Genomic DNA, 22293 nt, shown 5'->3' on the forward strand with positions numbered 1-22293 from the left:
CGGGATGTTTTAGTAAAGGTTCTGCCAACTTCCCTGTATTAGCTAATCTGAGCCAGCGGGATGGGTTGGATCAGGCTTTGAAGGTAATATCTAACGTTGTTATTACAGTGTTATTGTGTATTACTAACAACGGGTACAGCAAATACAGGTATTTGCACAACGGGTCATTTCATTGACTTTCACCCAGCTGCTGGACTGAAGGAGCAGCTGCTACACGATGGACATCAACATCTCTCACAGGCTGATGGTTTGATGTTAATTACCAGAGTTCTCAACAACACTGCACAATTGGCTGCCTTCTCAAGGGATGAATATTGTGGAATTAATCCACATAAATACTAACGCCACGAAAACAGCATCTAGCATTTAGTCAAACAGTCGTAGGAAGTGGGTACCGTAATAATATTACAATTTAGGCATTTAGCAGACGCTTAATCTAGTCATCTAGAATCATAACTAAACCAAGAACATCAACATCATCCGTCTAACAGACCATATATCCAATATCCAAAGAAAATAAACAATCTGTACATTGAAACTATAAAACTATAAAGACGCTTAATCTAGTTACAATCGCGCTACAGTACGCGTGCCGCCAATCCACTACAACCAAACACAGCAATTAGAAACATTTAGCTTCTGTTCCATGCCACCAAGGCCATTTCAGAACCTTTAAATCTTGTTGTGTTTAATCCATTAAGACCTGAGGCCAATAATTCTACAACTGCCTTCTAAATCAGTAGCTCTTACACATTCAAGATTGTTCGAAGACATTCAGAAATAGCAGATGTACAAGCTCGCAGTACAAGCTCGCAGTACAAGCTTGCAGCGTGATTATGTTGTTCTTGTTTTGTTGTAACGTGGCTGCACGGAAAACCAAGGGGCTCTCCTCCACATTGGAATGAAGGTTCAAGAAATGAAGAAACAAACTGTGAGTGTTATGTGCGCCACATTCAAGGCCAACTGAAATGCATTACGCCCAACGAATAAGAAGAGGTGCAAACATAGTTCACCCTGCAGGTTCCTACCTTTCATGCCGAACTTGGATCGTCGTCCATACTTGTTGATTAACACAAAGAGGACAACCAGGACCACGCAGCCGAACCCGGCTAGTCCCACAGCGATGGAAACCTGGAGACGAGAGGTTCTTGTTATTTATTGGTGTATAGTGTTACACCGGAGAGATGTTTCTGAGCTGCCTACTTTGGGCAAACTCAAACTTTTCCAGAACCAATGGAGCTGGTATCAATATAATGTACCATTTATATATGGGACACATCCATTTCCTCTTTCTGCTCCAATAATCTCACAGACGCGCGCGCACGCACGCACACACGCGCACACGCACACACACACACACACACACACACACACACACACACACACACACAGCTAAACCTTAGCCGTAACAGTTATCTTTTCCCAGTCAATTACAGGAGAAAGCTGAACTCAATTACATTTCAAACCAACTCTCCACAGCTCCACAGCCATGAGGGAATATGGACAGATAGAGGAAAATGAATGAGGGAATGGAGAGGAGAGGATAGGAGAGGGGCAGTTTAAAAAATAACCACTCCAGTATGAGTTCTTTCTTTCTTTCTTTCTTTCTTTCTTTCTTTTTCAAGTTCAACGAGTATACATAAATTATGCCTAATGTTTGGGAAAGAGGATTAGGCTGACAGCTGTGCGTTTCACACTTCCACAGGAAACAGGAGATGAAGCCAGTGAACTCCCCTTACACCGACTTCCTGCTACTCAACTCCAACTGCACCACAAATCTCATGGGATGTACACAGTCACCATAACGACGTGTTGCATTTACATCTTTTTAAATGTGGTTTTAAATGTGACACTATAGAGTGGTTACCATGACAACACCTGTGATGTGCATGTGGGTCAGAAACCACCCCAGGTGAAGGACACGTCCCGTGCACTCACACATCCTTTAGTCTTAAAATGGTTTTCTTTTATCACGGCTGCAAATGATATCAACCATAGAAATTAAATTCATATAATTTTCATGGAAATACGACAGCGACCATGTGAAGCTGCAATGCAATGGTACACAATAAAATACTCACTGTTACATTATCCACTTGCAGCTCAGAGTCTCTCAGAGTTAAATAAACTACTGTTATGATTTCACCATTTATCCATAGCAATAACCACAATAACCACATTTGGCGTAGACGGAAAAAGGTGGTCTAAATTTGGTTTAAATAAGCCAGCTGCAACAAGTGTGTGACTGTAAACACGTAAGTATAGGGTGCATTTTCTGTATACTGAAGCTATTCAATAAAACTAGATCGAATCTAGAGTATTTTGAATTATTCTTGAAAACATTTGAAAACGTTTGAAGAATAAGTGTTTGCCTATAATGACGTGTCCATAAAATGTGGGTCAGGTTGAAAAGCAGCTAAAGAAACATGTTTTTATTTTATTTTATTTTTTATTTTTTTCTCTGAATGTCTGACATTTTGACCACTCACCCCAAATGTGTATTCCTCAGGCCGATGTGTCACTGTGTTGGTTGGGGTTGGGGTTCCTTAGAGACAAACACAACACACGTCTGAGCTTTACAATCAATCACAAGAGTAGGCTATTGTCTTGCTACTGTATATGAACTGTGCATCGTCTGATCTGCAAAATGGTGAACATACTTAACCATACTTAAACATAAACTTAAACATACTGTCAAGATAAACAGATTCCATCAAACATCAGTGAACTCGTCGTCTCTCGTATAGCCAGACAATCTCTATATCGTTGCTGTCGGGCAGAAACGTCTCATCTCCATATTTTTTAATTAGCGCCATACTTGATCATCATACTACAGCGTCACACACAAGTACCAAGAGTAGCAGACCCACAAGCTGGAAACGCAGTGCTGCGGCGTGTTGTGAGCATGTAGATCGGCTATTTTCGGCACAGCTAAGTATACATCAAATCAGGCATTAAGACGCCACTGTGGCCAGCCTAATTTGTCGACTAAATCTATAGTAGGTTTAGTGATTGATTGATTGATTGATTGATTGATTTGATTGCATTTTTTCACAGTATGTAGAATGGGTACATTTCAAGTTGATTAAAATCTTATATTTAGTCAACTAAAACTAGACTAAAACTAAAACAGTTCAGCTTACTAAAATGTGTCAAAATGTAAATAAAGTCTAGTCTACGACTAAAAGTGAATCAAAATGTCAAAGTTAGCAGTGAAACAGAGACTGTGAGTGAAGTGAGTAGATGGAAGGTCATTTGCGTTACAGGACTGCTTCGGGGATGCATGCAGGATTTCCTGTCGAGCTTTATTAACCCGTTTTGACCTGAGATCAGATTCTAAAAATGTCTTCTACATCCTGACAGTTTTCTGAAAAAGCTATGTTTCTGTCAGTCGTTCTTCGATTTTTCAAAAATAGCAGACCTACAAGCTCGTAGCGCGCCACTCGGTGGCGCGCTATGAGCTTGTAGATCTGCTATTTTTCAATAGCTAAAGCATAACATAATGCTAACACCAAAAGGGGTTCCCGCCCAAAATGAATTAATGAGGTTGATGATGCTTCCAGGTGCCAGATGGTTGCGTGCTTTGGTGACAGTTCCAGTGACAAGAGAACACATGCAAGCCATCACCACACAGTATGAGGTCATAGACGAGGCCTGCATGACAGGCACAACAATGCTGTCGCTGTTGACCAGAAACCTTGTATCTCCATATTTCAACTTTTTGTTGTTGTTGTTGTAAATTAAAAGTAGGGGGTAAGTGATATTTTTTTGCTATAAAGTGTTTCTTCAAGAACAGGGGTCGCCCCGTCTCTCTCTTTTAAATAAAAAGAAAAGGCATTTTCCGGTAGCACATCAAAATTTCAAATAAATAAAGTACTCACATTTCCACTTTTTGAGGGGTGCTAGCCCCTCCTATATACAGCTTTAATGTTTGTCTTTCAACGATGCTTGCTTAAGAAAACACCATATAGACAATAAAGAGAAATTTTGTTTTGAGGACAAACACCCGTTGCTTAAACAAACATTATGTTGTAATTTATGTTGTAAGATGTACGCGCAAGTAATAGTTTTCGTCTGTCGCAGGTTGATGCGTATGCGCCGTGCCAGCGTAAGACGTAATGACTACTTGTGCTTGATATGGCAGTGGTGTCAGATTACATACATGTATACATGGGGGCATTACCTTTAATCCTCCCGACACTAAAACATATTGTCATTACGTCACCATCGAAAACCAATTACACCCTGGCATTGGGTCCTTTAATCCACATCTTTATTACGTCATCATTGAGAGCTAGTTATACCAGTTATACCCTGACGTCACATGTTGCTACGATACATACGCATCAAACGGAGCATACGCAAAGTAACCACAGTATACCGCCAATCAACTTACAAATTACATATACATATACATAGATGCATTTCCTTCAATAGCGGTCGACAGTACTTGCGCGCTCTGCTTGCGCACTAGTAGGCCATTTATGGCCTACTTGTGTGCAACAAGCAAGTAGGCACTCGACAGAGTGCAGTTCTAGTTTATTTCTATGTTGTGTGCTTGCAGATCAGCTATTTTCACAATTTTATGTAATAATCTAAGAAGGGACAGTTTTGGATTTACAAGGATTGCCCCTGACAGCAATGATATGCTTCAGTGAAAATGGTTTCCACACAGCCTCGGGAGAGACAAAATTTAACTTCTCAGAGAAACTACTCCAATTTTAGATTATGCCTTAAAAAAAAGAAATCCCTGCGTGCAATTTTAGGCCACGAACATTAACGGGGAGTCGTGTTTCTGTGATGAATACATCGCGAGGCACCGTATGACTACATGCGCCAGGCGCTAATCAAATAAAAAGCTAAGCTAGCGTGAAAGTCACAAGGCTTTTTTCGTATGTGGGCCTAGGGGATATAGCGGGGTGACGCTAACCGATGTTGACAACCCTGATAAAGGAAACCCTAATGCTTATGATGAGATTCACACAAAAGAGAAATTACTTACCATAATCATAATCGATATCTGGACAAACGAGAGAGAGGGGAAAAGAGAGAAAGGGAGAGATGGAGACAGTGGTAGAGATATATGGAGAAGAAATAAATGGGGAGATGGAAGAGAAAAAAGGCAGGGTACAGATCAGTGTTGTGTTCACCTGATCAAAGCATTTATAACTGTGTGAAAAGAGCCTGACAGGGAATATTATAACACCTAGTTAACACAATCTCCACCTCTTGTCTATAAATATAAACCATTAACGACATCACATTCTCACTTATATGAATAGAAAGCTCATCACACCATGACTCTGCCTCACAGCTGGGGATACAGTATACTGTGTAAGTGCTGTACTGTATAGCGGCCTATAAATGTTACGGTTCATGTAGTGTGTTCGGTTTTCGGCAGAGCGAGCAGGCGGCGTCTTTGATGACACTGAGGAGTTCATTTAGCTTAGTAGCTTTTGCCCCCTGGTCTGAGGGCTCACAAAACACTAACTTCCCGTTTTGCCGTTTTAAGAAGAACGAGAAGAAGAGAAGAGAAAAACTAAATGAATCTAAATAAAAAATAGTGGTTGTTTCATAAGACACACCCGACTCGTACCGAAAAACGAGCACTCCTTTCCAGATCTTACTTATTTTCTACATAGAACGTAACATTATAGTATGTTTTATTATGTTTATGTTTATTCAACTTTCAGCATGATCACAGGTTTTAAAAGACAGGTGCCATTAAAAACACTGAATTATTTTGCCGATCACAAATATAAAACTTCAAATCTAAAATGCAATAGCCTATCTAAAAATCCAAATGGTGTAAAACTCAAATCTAAAATCGACTATCATTTAAAATGTTAGGTAGTTAGTTAGTATGCTTTAGTTTAGTGAACAATAAACCCAAAATAAACTATAATTCCATGCATTTTGCATCAGGTGTCATTCTAGCCCTTGCAGGTTTTTCCACACACGTACCTGCATCAAAGGGCTTATCGAGGAAGTGGCCATACACCATCCTGGAGGCCACGCCCAGGAAGTTACTAGCCTCCAGTGTGTAGTTGCCGTTGTTGTGATGCGTTGGGTTTTTAAAGGTGAGGCAGCCCTCCAAGTAGTCCTGGTAGATCTCCATCTCTGTGCGCACATATTCACTAGCGGGAATCTCCTATACAGGGAGTAACAGAAAATACAAAAAGTAATATATTATATCTTGAACATGACATGGTGTACTGTACACAAAGTTACAGTTCTAACTAATATCTGCATCTGCCAACAGATGACCAACATTGGCATCAAAGTTGCCACAGGGAAATGTGAAGAAATACTTCGGGGAAACACCATAGTTAGCCTACAGTAGGAGGTGAAGCTATGGTGACCTTTGACCTATTGAATTCTGTGACCAGAGCTCTTCCACCCGTCCAGACCATGGGAAAGGCATTATTGCCGGCTGTCCTTTGGAGAAATGGGGGGACAAAAATGGCAATCCTTTCGACCAATGATCAAAACGTCACCACTAGTGATGTAAAATAGCGGTTGTCACGGCTGTTTGTAGTACACTACACTCCCTGGCTACCACCAGCCAGTGCACACACAAGTAAACTGAATATATGGACACTTGACTTTACCAAGAGTAGCTTTACCAAGAGTAGCGACGCGTTTTGAGATTGTACTACTTGTACTTGTGCTACTTTTGCTGTTTTGAGATTTGTATCCTGAAAAATATACAGATTTGGCCATATGAGGTTCAATTCCAACCGATGATGTCTTTATCAATACCCTGCTTTGGTGGAACCATCGTAGGTTGGGGTGGGGGGACCCGCGCACGGTGAACTCTATGCACGTGTCATGGCGTCGTTCAGGCTCCTCTAGCTTCATGATGGTCGGAGGGACTGCAGAGGAGGAGAGATGAAGAGATGGAGATGGAGGGAGGGAGAGGGGGGGGGGGGGGGGGGGGGGGAGAGAGAGAAAAGGACAGAGAGAGGTTAGTGTTGAACAGGGTTCATTTCGTGCTGCGACACGTTGTGAGCTTGTAGATCTGCTATTTTCAGCACAAGGCCAAGTACCGTATAAATCAGGACGCCATCAAGGCCTGCTAAAACTAGACTAAAAGTGAAACATTTCAGATGACAAAAAATGTGACTAAATTAAGTTTTATTCAAACGACTTTGACTAGAACTACATAAAAATTAGCTGTCAAAATTTGAACCGAATTCCTGTGGCGGCCTAGTGGTCCAGGTGCACAACTATAGTCTCTGGCCTGACAGCGCGTCGCGTGTTCGAGACCCGTTCATGACGACCTTTGCTGCATGTCTCTCCCTCCCGCTTTCCCGTCTTATATATTTTTGTGTGTTTGTAACTTTGTCATGTATGTAAAATCATTGCTGTAATTGTTCTTTGTTTGTATACAGGGCGCCATTGAAAAAGAGACTGTGGTCTCAATTGGATTCCCCTGAAATAAAGGTTTCAATCAAAAGATCTTCACTTGTAACTTCAATAAAAGGCAGACATTGAATTGAATTCAAACAGCTAGCACAGGGAGAGAAAGAGGCAGAACGAGCCCATGGAGGGGAATGTTGTTGTTGCGCTAGTCTGTCAGAGGTGATCACAACACAATGCTTTGTCATTACACCTCAGCTGCATTGTTGCCATAACTCATCTCTATGTACTCCAGATGAATGGGGATAGAGAGAGAGAGAGAGAGAGAGAGAGAGAGAGAGAGAGAGAGAGGGGAAGCAAGATAAGGAGAACAAAGTCCTTGATTTGCACCTGAATGTGCTGCTCTCATCACAATCTGCACCGATCGATGGATTGTGTGTGTGTGTGTGTTCCTGTTCTAGTGTTTCTTTCTGTTGTCTGACAAACCTCAGACGATATGTAAACATATTAACTACTGTTTACAGAAACATGCCGTCGTCAGGTTACAACCTCTGTTGCTGCTGTGAAACTCGACCACTGACCATTACATCCTTTATTGGCCAGGTTGCATCAAACGTCTAGATCTATGGGAGGAGTCCACTACTATATGGACCTACACTCTTTGGAACAGATTAAACTAATGACATGAGATCTGGTGTCCTCCTTTAAAATAATTATGTTCCCTTTGACGGAATCTGTGCGTGCGTGTGTGTGTGCGTGCGTGCGTGCGGGCGTGCGGGCGGTGCGTGTTGGGGGAGTCATTAATGCTGAACCATGTGTGTGGAGTGTGTTAAATGCATTCTGTACATGGTACGGTTAGGGTGGTCACTGTATATTTAATTATTTATGCTATCCTCTGTGTATGTTAGAATATTGTTGCCTTGTAATGTGACGAGTGCATGCGTCATAGATGAGCAGGTGGTCATTTTTATACGTTGTTGGTATTAATCATCTCTCTCTCTCTCTCTCTCTCTCTCTCTCTCTCTCTCTCTCTCTCTCTATCTCTCTCTCTCTCTCTCTCTCTGAACTTTATAAACTCCTCCAATCCTTTTCACATGCATTATACCGTATCTGTGTTGACATTTGCGTATAGAGCCGTCTTGTAGCAGAGGGATAGCAGCTTGGCTAGCACTGCGTAGAATATGCCAGTCTAACAGCCTGTGACCAATCGGTTAGTTGCACTCGATGGAGTAGAGTGGACATTGTATCCCATACAGCCTGCAGGGAAGGAGGGTCTGAGATTATGAGTTTACAAAGCTAACATAGTTGTCAGTCACCGAGTTCCTCTGCCTGCTGCACGAGACACATGATCTACTGTAGTCGTTCTTGGCAAGACTAGCAGACAGACAGACAGACAGACAGACAGACAGACAGACAGGCAGGCAGGCAGGCAGACAGACAGACAGACAGACAGACAGACAGACAGACAGACAGACAGACAGACAGACAGACGTACACAATGCACCTTGTGAAATATCCTGCAAACTGATCCATTATACCTTTTTTGAGTGGTGTAAACCACTCCAACAACTGGCTTTGTACCCGTGTCTGTTCGTACCAAAATAAATCACACCGTGTGAACTGAGTGGTGTAAGGTCTTATATAGACTGATCAGCTGTGGTCTGACGTAATGTCGGACGTAATGAAATCACACCCGGTTGAACTGGGTGACCGTAGCAACCATGCTCATTTTTTTAGCACAGACAGACAGACAGACAGACTAACAAAGCCAGTTGTAGGAGTGGTTTACACCACTCAAAAAGACTTTCTGCGTTTCTGCTCTCACACTTCTGATACCATCTGTCTGTCTGCCTTTCTGCCTTTCTGCCTGTCTGCCTGTTTCTGCCTAATTAAAACTGTGTAATTTGTCATAGTTTGGAGCTGCAGTGTTAGTTGTATCAGGTTTGAACCATCATCTCGGTAATGTGCCATCATTTGTTTTGGACCACGCACAGCGAGGATCTTCCCCAAATTAACAAAACAAAATTATAATTACCTTGTCAAAAGAAAAACAAAAGAAAGGAAAAGAAGAAGAAGAAGAAGAAGAAGAACAACAAACATGCCAGCGTGCATAATTCTTGGGCTCTTGAAGTGAGCCAACTTCAGTCACACAGAGACACCCACGTTTGTCCCCCTGTGGATCTGATAAGCAGCGGCGCTGGCTGGGAGCCTGGAGGCGGACCAGTGTGGAGTTACTACATTCACTAGCATGCACCCCAATTATCTGGACTCCCGCGGAGTTACTCGCCGCGGGCTATCGCACATATAACTACACTTCTAATAACAGGGACAGAGAGAGAGACAGGCAGACTCTGGGTTTAATGTTTTGTTGAAGATGCACGGCACAAACAGTTCAAAACATTCCTACGCCCGACATGGCTGAATTGGGAATGCGATGGAAATGCATTCAGTGGAGGGGTGTGGTGGTAGCCTCGGTCCCAGCCTTACTCATCTGCGAAGAGAAAAGCCTGGTCACAACCTAATAGAGTGCATAGGCGAAGTGTCGGGCTGGAACGTCCGTCAGATGCATTTACCCCGGATACGATATTTTTCAACCAATCACAACACTTGTTTCATACACAGATTTGTAAAACGCCAACGTCATTTCCTTGAGCGGTACTTCCGCCAAAATCCCGCTACTTCCGCCAAATTCCAGCAATGCACTCTACAGCGTAGGTCTTGCACAGCATGGTGTGGTGGAGGAGAGGAGATGAGAGGACATAGGCTAATTGGTACAGTCCACCTAATGCACGAGTGGAAGATTTGTTTTGCTTTATTACGACCGCAGGTCGCATTTACTATGAAATCGTACATTTTTGTCCGTCAGTCAGTCACTCGAAATCCCCATACATGGGAAAGCCCCCATGGTGGCCAGGTCTTGTGACATCATCAGGGATGGAGATGTCATAGTAAAGCTGACCTGTTCTGACATTCCATATGTTGATCTGACCTCATCAAACCCTGTAGACTCAAGACATGCTCCTTATATGGCCAGTACAGAATTCATTCCATGTTGATCTAACCCCCCATGCCAAAGCGACAGCTTTGGCACGGAAACTCTCCCAGTAGGGCAAATGGTAAATGGTGCATTTATATAGCGCCTTTATCCAAGGCGCTTTACATAGATTGTGCATTACATTCACCTATTCACACACACATTCATACACCGATTGCGGCAGAAGCCATGCAAGGTACCAACCAGCACATCGGGAGCAATTTGGGGTTCAGTGTCTTGCCCAAGGACACTTCGACATGTAGACAGGAGGAGCCGGGATTCGAACCGCCGACCCATGGATCATTGGACGACCTGCTCTACCTCTTGAGCCACAGTCGCCCCAGGGGCGAGAGTCACTTCTCCCCCTTAGGCGTCTTACTGGTATATGTAAGTTTTAAGTATTATGAGTGTTATGGATATGTTGTGTAAAAAAAAAAAGTGACTGTCCCACTCAGCAGTTATTGATTGGATTTAACATTAATTTGGCATGTGCAATGTGAGGAGGTACACTGATTAGTGTTACAGACAGGCTGAGCCCGGAGACCGAAGGCTGCCAAATATGTGACAAATTTGAAGATTTGCGTGCCATGGTGTTTACCCTCAAAGTCTGCCGCCCGACTCAAAAGTAAAGTCAGGCTCCGCTGTGCACAGAGCCTTTCAGATGGTCAGGCTAGGCCACACAGCCTGAAACGGCTGTTCAGGCTGTGTGGCCATTGTAGTTGGCGTAACAACTACAATGGCACAGAGGACAGAGTAACCAACTTTCTCTCTTGAAGAATGCTGAGCCACGACAAGACAACAACACAGTATCAAAGAAAGCATTCTGGGCAGTTTTTTTCTGTAGCACAGATTGTATTAATTAGTTTTTTATCATTTTATTTGACCGTCTCTGCACACAAAAACAACAGCAATACACTATCCCTTTATGGTGAACCACTATACTATGGCCAAGATGGAAAGGGGCTTCTTCTAGGGCCATTACCGTCATTACATTTGCAATGATTTTTAATGGGCAATTCTGCAAACAATTATGACAAGCTTTTCCGTGCAATATTTATAGTTTATAGCCCACCATCTAATCCATATTGATTTTGTCCCATTTGCGTTTTCTGCCTTTATTGCAGGCGATATTACTCACCTCCAGTGCACAACATATTGCTCACCATAACCTTAAGCCACAGAAATAGCCACTACGGCTCTAACAGATCAATATATGACCAAGTGCACGCAGAGACGCATGGCTCTTATATGATAAATATGATGCAGCCCCGAGACCATAGATCTAGAAATGCCATTAATATCAGCAAGGCTTCGATAGCTGCCAGTGTGTGATAGAACACCTGATGAGAAAATATTATTGCGACATTACAGATGCTATTCCAGCTCATAAGCAAGCACGTCATTATTTGGTTTTATTGCACATTGGCAGCTAAATTACATTCCAGGAAAGAACAGTGAACCTGAAAACCTGGATTTTAACCTATTAAAGCCGGGAAAGTGTCACGATAGGCAGAAGGTAGAACCCAAATGCAAGAAGCCACAAGCAGGAGAGTTCAAATGAACGTATTTATTAATTCAAACTAAAGTACAGCTTACAAAAATACGTTTGCAAGCAGAAAAACAGGAAAGTAAAAAGCTAAACGGTTCAAACACAAAAGCAGGGATGCCCAAAATGCAAACAGTACAAAAAGTCCAAAAAGCAAACCTTACACGAGGCGCAAGCAGTAAAGTCCAAAACCTCTCAGAGGCACAAGACGAACAAGGAACATCACAGGAACAGAAAGTATGTACTGGCAGTGTGTGTGTGTGGAATGAGTCCATGCAGTCTTATAGGGAGCAGGATGATTGGAGAAATGTCCTCAAGTGTGAAAGGGGCATGGCACTGTTGGGTTAATGAGGGAGTGTGAGCAGGTGTGTGGCAAGGACTGAGAGATGATGATATATATATATATATATATATATATATATATATACACACACACACTGTGGCCAAATACATTGTGGTGGTCCTTGACATGAAAAGTTTGAGCACCACTAAAATAGCAATATAAGTTTTTGCTCTGTAGCAACACACACAGTCAGCACTGGTGTGTGCACAAAGCCACAAAGTCTCTGTGTTGCGCTTGTTCTGAACCAACGCTGTCCTCCTGAACAAGTTGTTCAGTTGTTCAGAAGAACAAGTTGTTCAGTTGTTCAGGAGAACAAGTTGTTCAGGAGGACATTGGAATGAAAGCAGCCGATGCTCCTGGCGAACACGCAACCCTAGAGCTAATACTGAAGCTAACTAAACACAACATGCAAAGCCGCAGCGTGACTCCCCGACACGTCCTGCTCCTTCTCTCCTCCTCCTCTCCACACACTCATAACACGTAACGGTGCTCTGTGCGTCGCTTGCTGTGGGTGCGTGATCGTTTCTCAGTGGTTGTGTCAACGGAGGTGTGTGTAAATGGGCGTGCGTGTGAAGTTTGAGTGACATGTTCTAGGTTGCTCTTGACTGTGGCTCCAAACGGATCGCCACCGTCATTATCTCTGGAACGCAATGTCCAATCTGCTCAGTTTAAAGCTCGTTGGATACATGAAATTGAGGACATTTGATTGGCGGGCCAGTCAAAATTGCGCCGCGGGCCGGAGTTTGAGTATTACTGCACTACAGTACGAGCCCTGGGCCGTTCCTGGGGCTCTGGAAGTTCCGGGGACCACCACATGGTAACTCTGTCATTTCTCAACTGTTTCGGACGCTGGGCGGCTTGCCGGAACCGGGTTGGCCCCCTGGGCGTAGTGACTTACTTGACTTAATCCTCTTTACCCCGTCGAGGGGCATAGGGCGTCCACCAGAGCTCTCTTCTGGGCCTGCGCTTTTGCTTCCTGCCAGCTCATTCCAATGTTCTTTAGGTCCTGGAGAGTGGAACTTCTTCAGGTGTTTCTTGGCCTACCCTGTTTCCTCTTCCCCTGTGGGTTGTAGTCCAGGGCCTGTCTTGTGGTGTTATCTGTGTCCTTTCTAAGGGTGTGGCCTATCCAGTTCCACTTTCTCCTTTTGATGGTACTAGCTATACTGTCCTGTTTTGTGATCCTCCATAACTCCTCATTTGTGGTTTTGATGGGCCACCATAGCTTGAGGATGTAATGCAGGTATTTGTTAACAAACACCTGGAGCTTGTTTATTAGGCCCTCGTGGTCTTCCATGTTTCAGAGCCATAGAGCAGGACAGTCTTCACATTGGTGTTGAAGATCCATAGCTTGGTGTTGTTAGAGAGCTGTTTGGATAGCAAGATCGGTCGCAAGATCCTAAATGCCAGCTGTGCTTTGCTGATTCTAAGCTCTATATCCCTGTCTGTTCCTCCATCCCTGCTGATGTTGCTCCCTAGATAAGTGAAGTGTTCCACGTCTTCTATGGCCTCTCCTCCAAGTGTGGTGGGGTCATGTATTCTCAGATTGATCCTCATGGACTTTGTTTTACTGGTGTTGATCCTGGGCGTAGTAACCCTGTAGTAACCCCCACATAGTAACTCTGTCATTTCTCAACCTTTTCGGACGCTGGGCGGCTCGCCGGAACAGGGTTGGCCCCCCGGGCGCGTTCCGGGGGGTCTGGATGTTCCGGGGACCACCGCACAGTACACTACAATACAGTACAGAGCACAGTAGAGTACAGTATGTATAGTTTCACGCTCAGAAAACATTTGTAGAACCTGCTTCAGGTCTTAATGAGTTAAAATAGTTTGATTATTAGTGTATGCCTTTTAGAAGACGGGCCTCTGGAGTTAAGACGCTATCTGCATAATAGCGTATCTAGATGGGAGCCCAGCTGGCACAGGAAGATATACGGTGGCGGTGCAAGTGTTTCTTCCATTGTTTGGGTCGGGAACCCGTTTGGAAGACTCCCATCAACGCGGCTTATTCACTGTCATTATCGATCAAGATACGAGTGACAGTCTGACATCTGTCCTCTGGAGAAATTAAACATTACTCATGCATTTGGTATGATTTGCGATCAGGCCAATGTGGACACACGTTTTAGTCTAATCACTTAAACCCCCCAGTCATAGTGAGATGGACCCGGCGTTGCAACCGAAGTTGGACCGGTTTTCTCTGATCGACGCCAATAAATGTATTTGCCAAAAATAGCTCTACAAGCTTGTAGATCTGCTATTTTTTGGCTATACTGTCCCCAGAATAGGGATGCTGCAGGTTTACAAAGTCGAGGCCAATGTGATTTTCCTTCCTTGAAAATGATTCAGCCACGCAAGAAAGGTTGCTAACTTCGACACTGCACTGAGCACTGAAATACGGAGATACAAGGTTTCTGCAGCAGCAGTGAGGACGTGTTAACGCCCTGCCTGCACTCAGCGCTGGCGCCAGCCTCTGATCAGCGGGAGAGAATATATGTTTTCGCGGAGGGACACTTTATTTTTTAAACGCCCCTAGATACAGCAGGGCTATAACAATCGCTGTTGTAAAATGTGTCACGTAGCCAATAAGCAACATGATGCACTGAGAGACAATAAGTAGAACGACGAGCGCACTGGCAAACGACCGCACATGATCGTCTGGACAGCCTGCCTCGTGTACGTGTGCGACCGTCTCCTCGTCTGTGTGTGTCAGTGTGGATTTTGGTTTAGTTTTAGTCAATAGTCTTCTGAATAAAATTCCATTTAGTTTTAGTCATATTTTAGTCATCTGAAATGATTTCTTTTTGAGTGCAGATGCTCCAACTATCAGCTATGTGTGTCCGTCCCTGTGTATGTATGTATGTATGTATGTATGTATGTATGTATGTATGTATGTATGTATGTATGTATGTACAGTATGTATGTGTAAAAAAATCTCAAAATTGTACTTAAGTAGTACTTGAGTAGTAGTACTTGAGTAGTACTTGAGTACATGTACTCAGTGACTTTACACCAGTGGAAATGAATCCAATAAGCTAGTCATTAAAACACTGCGGTTCTCATTAATGGCCTATAGAAGGTGTCCACTCCTGCTGGTTCTAGAATAATTAAAATTCCATTACACTTGGTTTTATTACCGCAGTAAACAATTTCATTAATATTTGATGTTTTCAATCGCTTCATTCGTCTTCTTTCAATTATCAAGATGTATTTTCTGGGGGGAAATTATGGTCCCCTTGGTTTTGTATTGTGGGCTAGGGTACAGTACATGCTTCTATGGCTCTTATAGTTCTACTGAGAGAAGCCCTTTCAGCCAATAGCATTAACTAGTTCTATACAGAAGCCCTTTCAGCCAATAGCATTTACTAGTTCTACTGAGAGAAGCCCTTTCAGCCAATAGCATTCACTAGTTCTACTGAGAGAAGCCCTTTCAGCCAATAGCATTTAGTAGTTCTACTGAGAGAAGCCCTTTCAGCCAATAGCATTAACTAGTTCTATAGAGAAGCCCTTTCAGCCAATAGCATTTAATAGTTCTACTGAGAGAAGCCCTTTCAGCCAATAGCATTAACTAGTTCTACTGAGAGAAGCCCTTTCAGCCAATAGCATTTACTAGTTCTACTGAGAGAAGCCCTTTCAGCCAATAGGATTTACTAGTTCTACTGAGAGAAGCCCTTTCAGCCAATAGCATTAACTAGTTCTACTGAGAGAAGCCCTTTCAGCCAATAGGATTTACTAGTTCTACTGAGAGAAGCCCTTTCAGCCAATAGCATTAACTAGTTCTACTGAGAGAAGCCCTTTCAGCCAATAGGATTTACTAGTTCTACTGAGAGAAGCCCTTTCAGCCAATAGGATTTACTAGTTCTATAGAGAAGCCCTTTCAGCCAATAGCATTTACTAGTTCTACTGAGAGAAGCCCTTTCAGCCAATAGCATTTACTAGTTCTATAGAGAAGCCCTTTCAGCCAATAGGATTTACTAGTTCTACTGAGAGAAGCCCTTTCAGCCAATAGCATTAACTAGTTCTACTGAGAGAAGCCCTTTCAGCCAATAGCATTTACTAGTTCTACTGAGAGAAGCCCTTTCAGCCAATAGCATTAACTAGTTCTACTGAGAGAAGCCCTTTCAGCCAATAGCATTTACTAGTTCTACTGAGAGAAGCCCTTTCAGCCAATAGCATTTACTAGTTCTATAGAGAAGCCCTTTCAGCCAATAGCATTAACTAGTTCTATAGAGAAGCCCTTTCAGCCAATAGCATTAACTAGTTCTACTGAGAGAAGCCCTTTCAGCCAATAGCATTAACTAGTTCTACTGAGAGAAGCCCTTTCAGCCAATAGCATTTACTAGTTCTATAGAGAAGCCCTTTCAGCCAATAGCATTAACTAGTTCTACTGAGAGAAGCCCTTTCAGCCAATAGCATTAACTAGTTCTACTGAGAGAAGCCCTTTCAGCCAATAGCATTAACTAGTTCTACTGAGAGAAGCCCTTTCAGCCAATAGCATTAACTAGTTCTATAGAGAAGCCCTTTCAGCCAATAGCATTTACTAGTTCTACTGAGAGAAGCCCTTTCAGCCAATAGCATTAACTAGTTCTACTGAGAGAAGCCCTTTCAGCCAATAGGATTTACTAGTTCTACTGAGAGAAGCCCTTTCAGCCAATAGGATTTACTAGTTCTATAGAGAAGCCCTTTCAGCCAATAGCATTTACTAGTTCTACTGAGAGAAGCCCTTTCAGCCAATAGCATTTACTAGTTCTATAGAGAAGCCCTTTCAGCCAATAGGATTTACTAGTTCTACTGAGAGAAGCCCTTTCAGCCAATAGCATTAACTAGTTCTACTGAGAGAAGCCCTTTCAGCCAATAGCATTAACTAGTTCTACTGAGAGAAGCCCTTTCAGCCAATAGCATTAACTAGTTCTACTGAGAGAAGCCCTTTCAGCCAATAGCATTAACTAGTTCTACTGAGAGAAGCCCTTTCAGCCAATAGCATTTAATAGTTCTACTGAGAGAAGCCCTTTCAGCCAATAGCATTAACTAGTTCTATAGAGAAGCCCTTTCAGCCAATAGCATTAACTAGTTCTACTGAGAGAAGCCCTTTCAGCCAATAGCATTAACTAGTTCTACTGAGAGAAGCCCTTTCAGCCAATAGCATTTACTAGTTCTACTGAGAGAAGCCCTTTCAGCCAATAGCATTAACTAGTTCTATAGAGAAGCCCTTTCAGCCAATAGCATTAACTAGTTCTACTGAGAGAAGCCCTTTCAGCCAATAGCATTAACTAGTTCTATAGAGAAGCCCTTTCAGCCAATAGCATTAACTAGTTCTACTGAGAGAAGCCCTTTCAGCCAATAGCATTAACTAGTTCTACTGAGAGAAGCCCTTTCAGCCAATAGCATTTACTAGTTCTACTGAGAGAAGCCCTTTCAGCCAATAGCATTTAGTAGTTCTACTGAGAGAAGCCCTTTCAGCCAATAGCATTAACTAGTTCTACTGAGAGAAGCCCTTTCAGCCAATAGCATTAACTAGTTCTACTGAGAGAAGCCCTTTCAGCCAATAGCATTTACTAGTTCTACTGAGAGAAGCCCTTTCAGCCAATAGCATTTACTAGTTCTACTGAGAGAAGCCCTTTCAGCCAATAGCATTAACTAGTTCTACTGAGAGAAGCCCTTTCAGCCAATAGCATTAACTAGTTCTACTGAGAGAAGCCCTTTCAGCCAATAGCATTAACTAGTTCTACTGAGAGAAGCCCTTTCAGCCAATAGGATTTACTAGTTCTACTGAGAGAAGCCCTTTCAGCCAATAGCATTAACTAGTTCTATAGAGAAGCCCTTTCAGCCAATAGCATTAACTAGTTCTACTGAGAGAAGCCCTTTCAGCCAATAGCATTTACTAGTTCTACTGAGAGAAGCCCTTTCAGCCAATAGCATTTACTAGTTCTACTGAGAGAAGCCCTTTCAGCCAATAGCATTTACTAGTTCTACTGAGAGAAGCCCTTTCAGCCAATAGCATTTATTATAGTTCTACTGAGAGAAGCCCTTTCAGCCAATAGCATTAACTAGTTCTACTGAGAGAAGCCCTTTCAGCCAATAGCATTTACTAGTTCTACTGAGAGAAGCCCTTTCAGCCAATAGCATTTATTATAGTTCTACTGAGAGAAGCCCTTTCAGCCAATAGCATTAACTAGTTCTACTGAGAGAAGCCCTTTCAGCCAATAGCATTCACTAGTTCTACTGAGAGAAGCCCTTTCAGCCAATAGCATTTACTAGTTCTACTGAGAGAAGCCCTTTCAGCCAATAGCATTTACTAGTTCTACTGAGAGAAGCCCTTTCAGCCAATAGCATTCACTAGTTCTATAGAGAAGCCCTTTCAGCCAATAGCATTAACTAGTTCTACTGAGAGAAGCCCTTTCAGCCAATAGGATTAACTAGTTCTATAGAGAAGCCCTTTCAGCCAATAGCATTTAATAGTTCTACTGAGAGAAGCCCTTTCAGCCAATAGCATTTAATAGTTCTACTGAGAGAAGCCCTTTCAGCCAATAGCATTTAATAGTTCTACTGAGAGAAGCCCTTTCAGCCAATAGCATTAACTAGTTCTACTGAGAGAAGCCCTTTCAGCCAATAGCATTTACTAGTTCTACTGAGAGAAGCCCTTTCAGCCAATAGCATTTACTAGTTCTACTGAGAGAAGCCCTTTCAGCCAATAGCATTTACTAGTTCTACTGAGAGAAGCCCTTTCAGCCAATAGCATTTAATAGTTCTACTGAGAGAAGCCCTTTCAGCCAATAGCATTAACTAGTTCTACTGAGAGAAGCCCTTTCAGCCAATAGCATTTACTAGTTCTATAGAGAAGCCCTTTCAGCCAATAGCATTTACTAGTTCTATAGAGAAGCCCTTTCAGCCAATAGCATTTACTAGTTCTATAGAGAAGCCCTTTCAGCCAATAGCATTTACTAGTTCTATAGAGAAGCCCTTTCAGCCAATAGCATTTACTAGTTCTACTGAGAGAAGCCCTTTCAGCCAATAGCATTTACTAGTTCTACTGAGAGAAGCCCTTTCAGCCAATAGGATTTACTAGTTCTACTGAGAGAAGCCCTTTCAGCCAATAGCATTAACTAGTTCTACTGAGAGAAGCCCTTTCAGCCAATAGGATTTACTAGTTCTACTGAGAGAAGCCCTTTCAGCCAATAGCATTTACTAGTTCTACTGAGAGAAGCCCTTTCAGCCAATAGCATTAACTAGTTCTACTGAGAGAAGCCCTTTCAGCCAATAGCATTTATTATAGTTCTACTGAGAGAAGCCCTTTCAGCCAATAGCATTTACTAGTTCTATAGAGAAGCCCTTTCAGCCAATAGCATTAACTAGTTCTACTGAGAGAAGCCCTTTCAGCCAATAGCATTTACTAGTTCTATAGAGAAGCCCTTTCAGCCAATAGCATTAACTAGTTCTACTGAGAGAAGCCCTTTCAGCCAATAGGATTTACTAGTTCTACTGAGAGAAGCCCTTTCAGCCAATAGCATTTACTAGTTCTACTGAGAGAAGCCCTTTCAGCCAATAGCATTAACTAGTTCTACTGAGAGAAGCCCTTTCAGCCAATAGCATTAACTAGTTCTACTGAGAGAAGCCCTTTCAGCCAATAGCATTAACTAGTTCTACTGAGAGAAGCCCTTTCAGCCAATAGCATTTATTATAGTTCTACTGAGAGAAGCCCTTTCAGCCAATAGCATTTACTAGTTCTACTGAGAGAAGCCCTTTCAGCCAATAGCATTAACTAGTTCTACTGAGAGAAGCCCTTTCAGCCAATAGCATTAACTAGTTCTACTGAGAGAAGCCCTTTCAGCCAATAGCATTTACTAGTTCTACTGAGAGAAGCCCTTTCAGCCAATAGCATTAACTAGTTCTATAGAGAAGCCCTTTCAGCCAATAGCATTTAGTAGTTCTACTGAGAGAAGCCCTTTCAGCCAATAGCATTTAGTAGTTCTACTGAGAGAAGCACTTTCAGCCAATAGCATTTCGGTTGTTTTTCGGGACCGAAAATTCCAAGATGGTGAATTTATTTAGAAAGACCAACGGGTGAGGTCACGGCTCCCTTCTTCATATATATTTTTTCATCATCATCATTATTAGTATTAGTAGTATTAGTATTAGTAGTTTTTCAGTCTATGCTCCAGCCCCTGTGGAATGACATCAACCACCTGAGAGAGGCATGGTCATGGTCCACTCCACACAAGTAGTGGTTGAAGTGGTTCACAGTAACATACTATCTCTCTGGGCTCTGGGTTTCAGTCCTGCTGTAAGCGATCACTCGCTTGCCCCCAGATGAAGCGTAGGCCTGTATCCAGGCTATATATATACAGTATATGGATATGGCCTGGATATCTAACCTATGAATATGGAAATGTGTATTTATAATATTTATGAATTATGCATATTGCCAAATCCCCCCTTTTATTTAACCTTTAATGGAGAGCTCAAATAGCATGTGAAGTGTGAGCTGAGGAGTACATAATACAGTCAATGAAGTAACTAAGTACATGTACTCAAGTAGTGTACTTTTTTGAGATATTTGTACTTTGCGTACTGTATGTGTTAGGCATGTAACGATTCACTCAACTCACGATACAATTCGTATCACGATACGATTTTTCACGATATTTGAAACTAAAAATCTTTTCCAGAAAAATTACCGTTTTTTAAATTTTATATAATTTATCTTCCCCCCGATCTTTTTTCACATTTTTTATTTAACTACATTGCAAAAGAAGTAGCATTACTTTTGAAACATAATTGCCTTCCTTGATGAGTATCAACGACTATCATCACCTGGGCACAGTTACAGACACACACGTCACACAGCTCCCCTCTACAGTGCTCTACTACTGAAAGTGACTCCCATTTCTCTCCAAAAGCACTTGAATATGATGGAATATGACTAAAGCTCACATTTCACATCACACACCATAATTCACTAGCCCCGTAAAAAGAAATATATATATTTTTTTTCTTTTTTGAAAATCGATTTTTTTATTTCAATAAATCGATTCATATCGTCGGGATTAATATCGATATACGATATATCATTACTATGCCTAGTATGTGTATGTATGTATGTATGTGTGGTATCTGGTTTCTATCTTTGTACACTCTATATAGTCCTACCATACAAAAAGACTGTTGACTGGGAGGGAGAGCACCGGAGAAAGTTGTGACTCGGCACGACAGCAGATGAGAGATGTTCCGATGTTGTTGTTTATTTCAGAGTACACAGCAGCAAAGCAGAGGCACCTCCGACGGCCTTACGCCGTCGGGTACAATGAACAACTTACATTCAATGTCATGGAATTAAGTACAGTTTCACAAACAGAGGCGAGAATATAGGCGTGTTCACTGCTTCTCTGAAGACGAGATGCTTACCCATTGATCAACCATTTGCTCCAACAGTGGCCACTTTGAACCACTGTTTAGCATGTAATTGTCCTTAGGTGTGACTCAGGAGTAGAAACAAACCATCCCCGGGTGGGACTTTGAATAACAGTAGAACGAAGGCAGGCCTTGGAGACGAACTGACTTGCATAATTAAGCTGCAGCCAGCTATAGTCAGACCTACTGAATAAACAGTTGAGTACATTTGTTCAAGAACATGAAATATTGTATAGAATTATGGAATCCCAGAGCAACCAAAGGCATGGCTCCCCCATATCTTACAAGTATGATCGTACCCTACAAACCCTCCCGCGCACTCAGATCAGCCAACGCAGGGAAGCTGGAAGTACCTTCACTAAAAACGCCGGGACAACGCTCCACCACACGTCCCAAACTCTTCTCCCTTCTGGCTCCAAAACCATGGAATGCACTTCCCATCACAATCAGAACTGCAGCCTCACTCCCAATCTTCCGCCGTAGTCTGAAAACCCACCTCTTCAGACTCCACCATGGCCTGTAGCACTGGCCTGTAGTCTGAAAACCCACCTCTTCAGACTCCACCATGGCCTGTAGCACTAGCCTGTAGTCTGAAAACCCACC

General features: G+C 42.5%; 1 protein-coding gene across 1 annotated transcript in view; it reads right to left on the reverse strand.

Annotated features, from left to right (window-relative positions):
- The window catches only part of LOC306923164 (NT-3 growth factor receptor-like), a gene marked incomplete at its 5' end in the record, with an annotated part of 284609 nt that overhangs the window by 121765 nt on the left and 140551 nt on the right, over window positions 1-22293 (reverse strand). Inside the window, 5 exons of the mRNA XM_079501192.1 lie at window positions 1029-1131; window positions 2490-2545; window positions 5003-5020; window positions 5965-6151; window positions 6763-6875. Coding sequence (XP_079357318.1) covers window positions 1029-1131; window positions 2490-2545; window positions 5003-5020; window positions 5965-6151; window positions 6763-6875 — 477 coding nt within the window. The remainder of the gene's footprint in view (window positions 1-1028; window positions 1132-2489; window positions 2546-5002; window positions 5021-5964; window positions 6152-6762; window positions 6876-22293) is intronic.

Source organism: Electrona antarctica, assembly GCF_951216825.1.
Source record: "Electrona antarctica genome assembly, chromosome: 5".
NCBI classification, from domain to species: domain Eukaryota; kingdom Metazoa; phylum Chordata; class Actinopteri; order Myctophiformes; family Myctophidae; genus Electrona; species Electrona antarctica.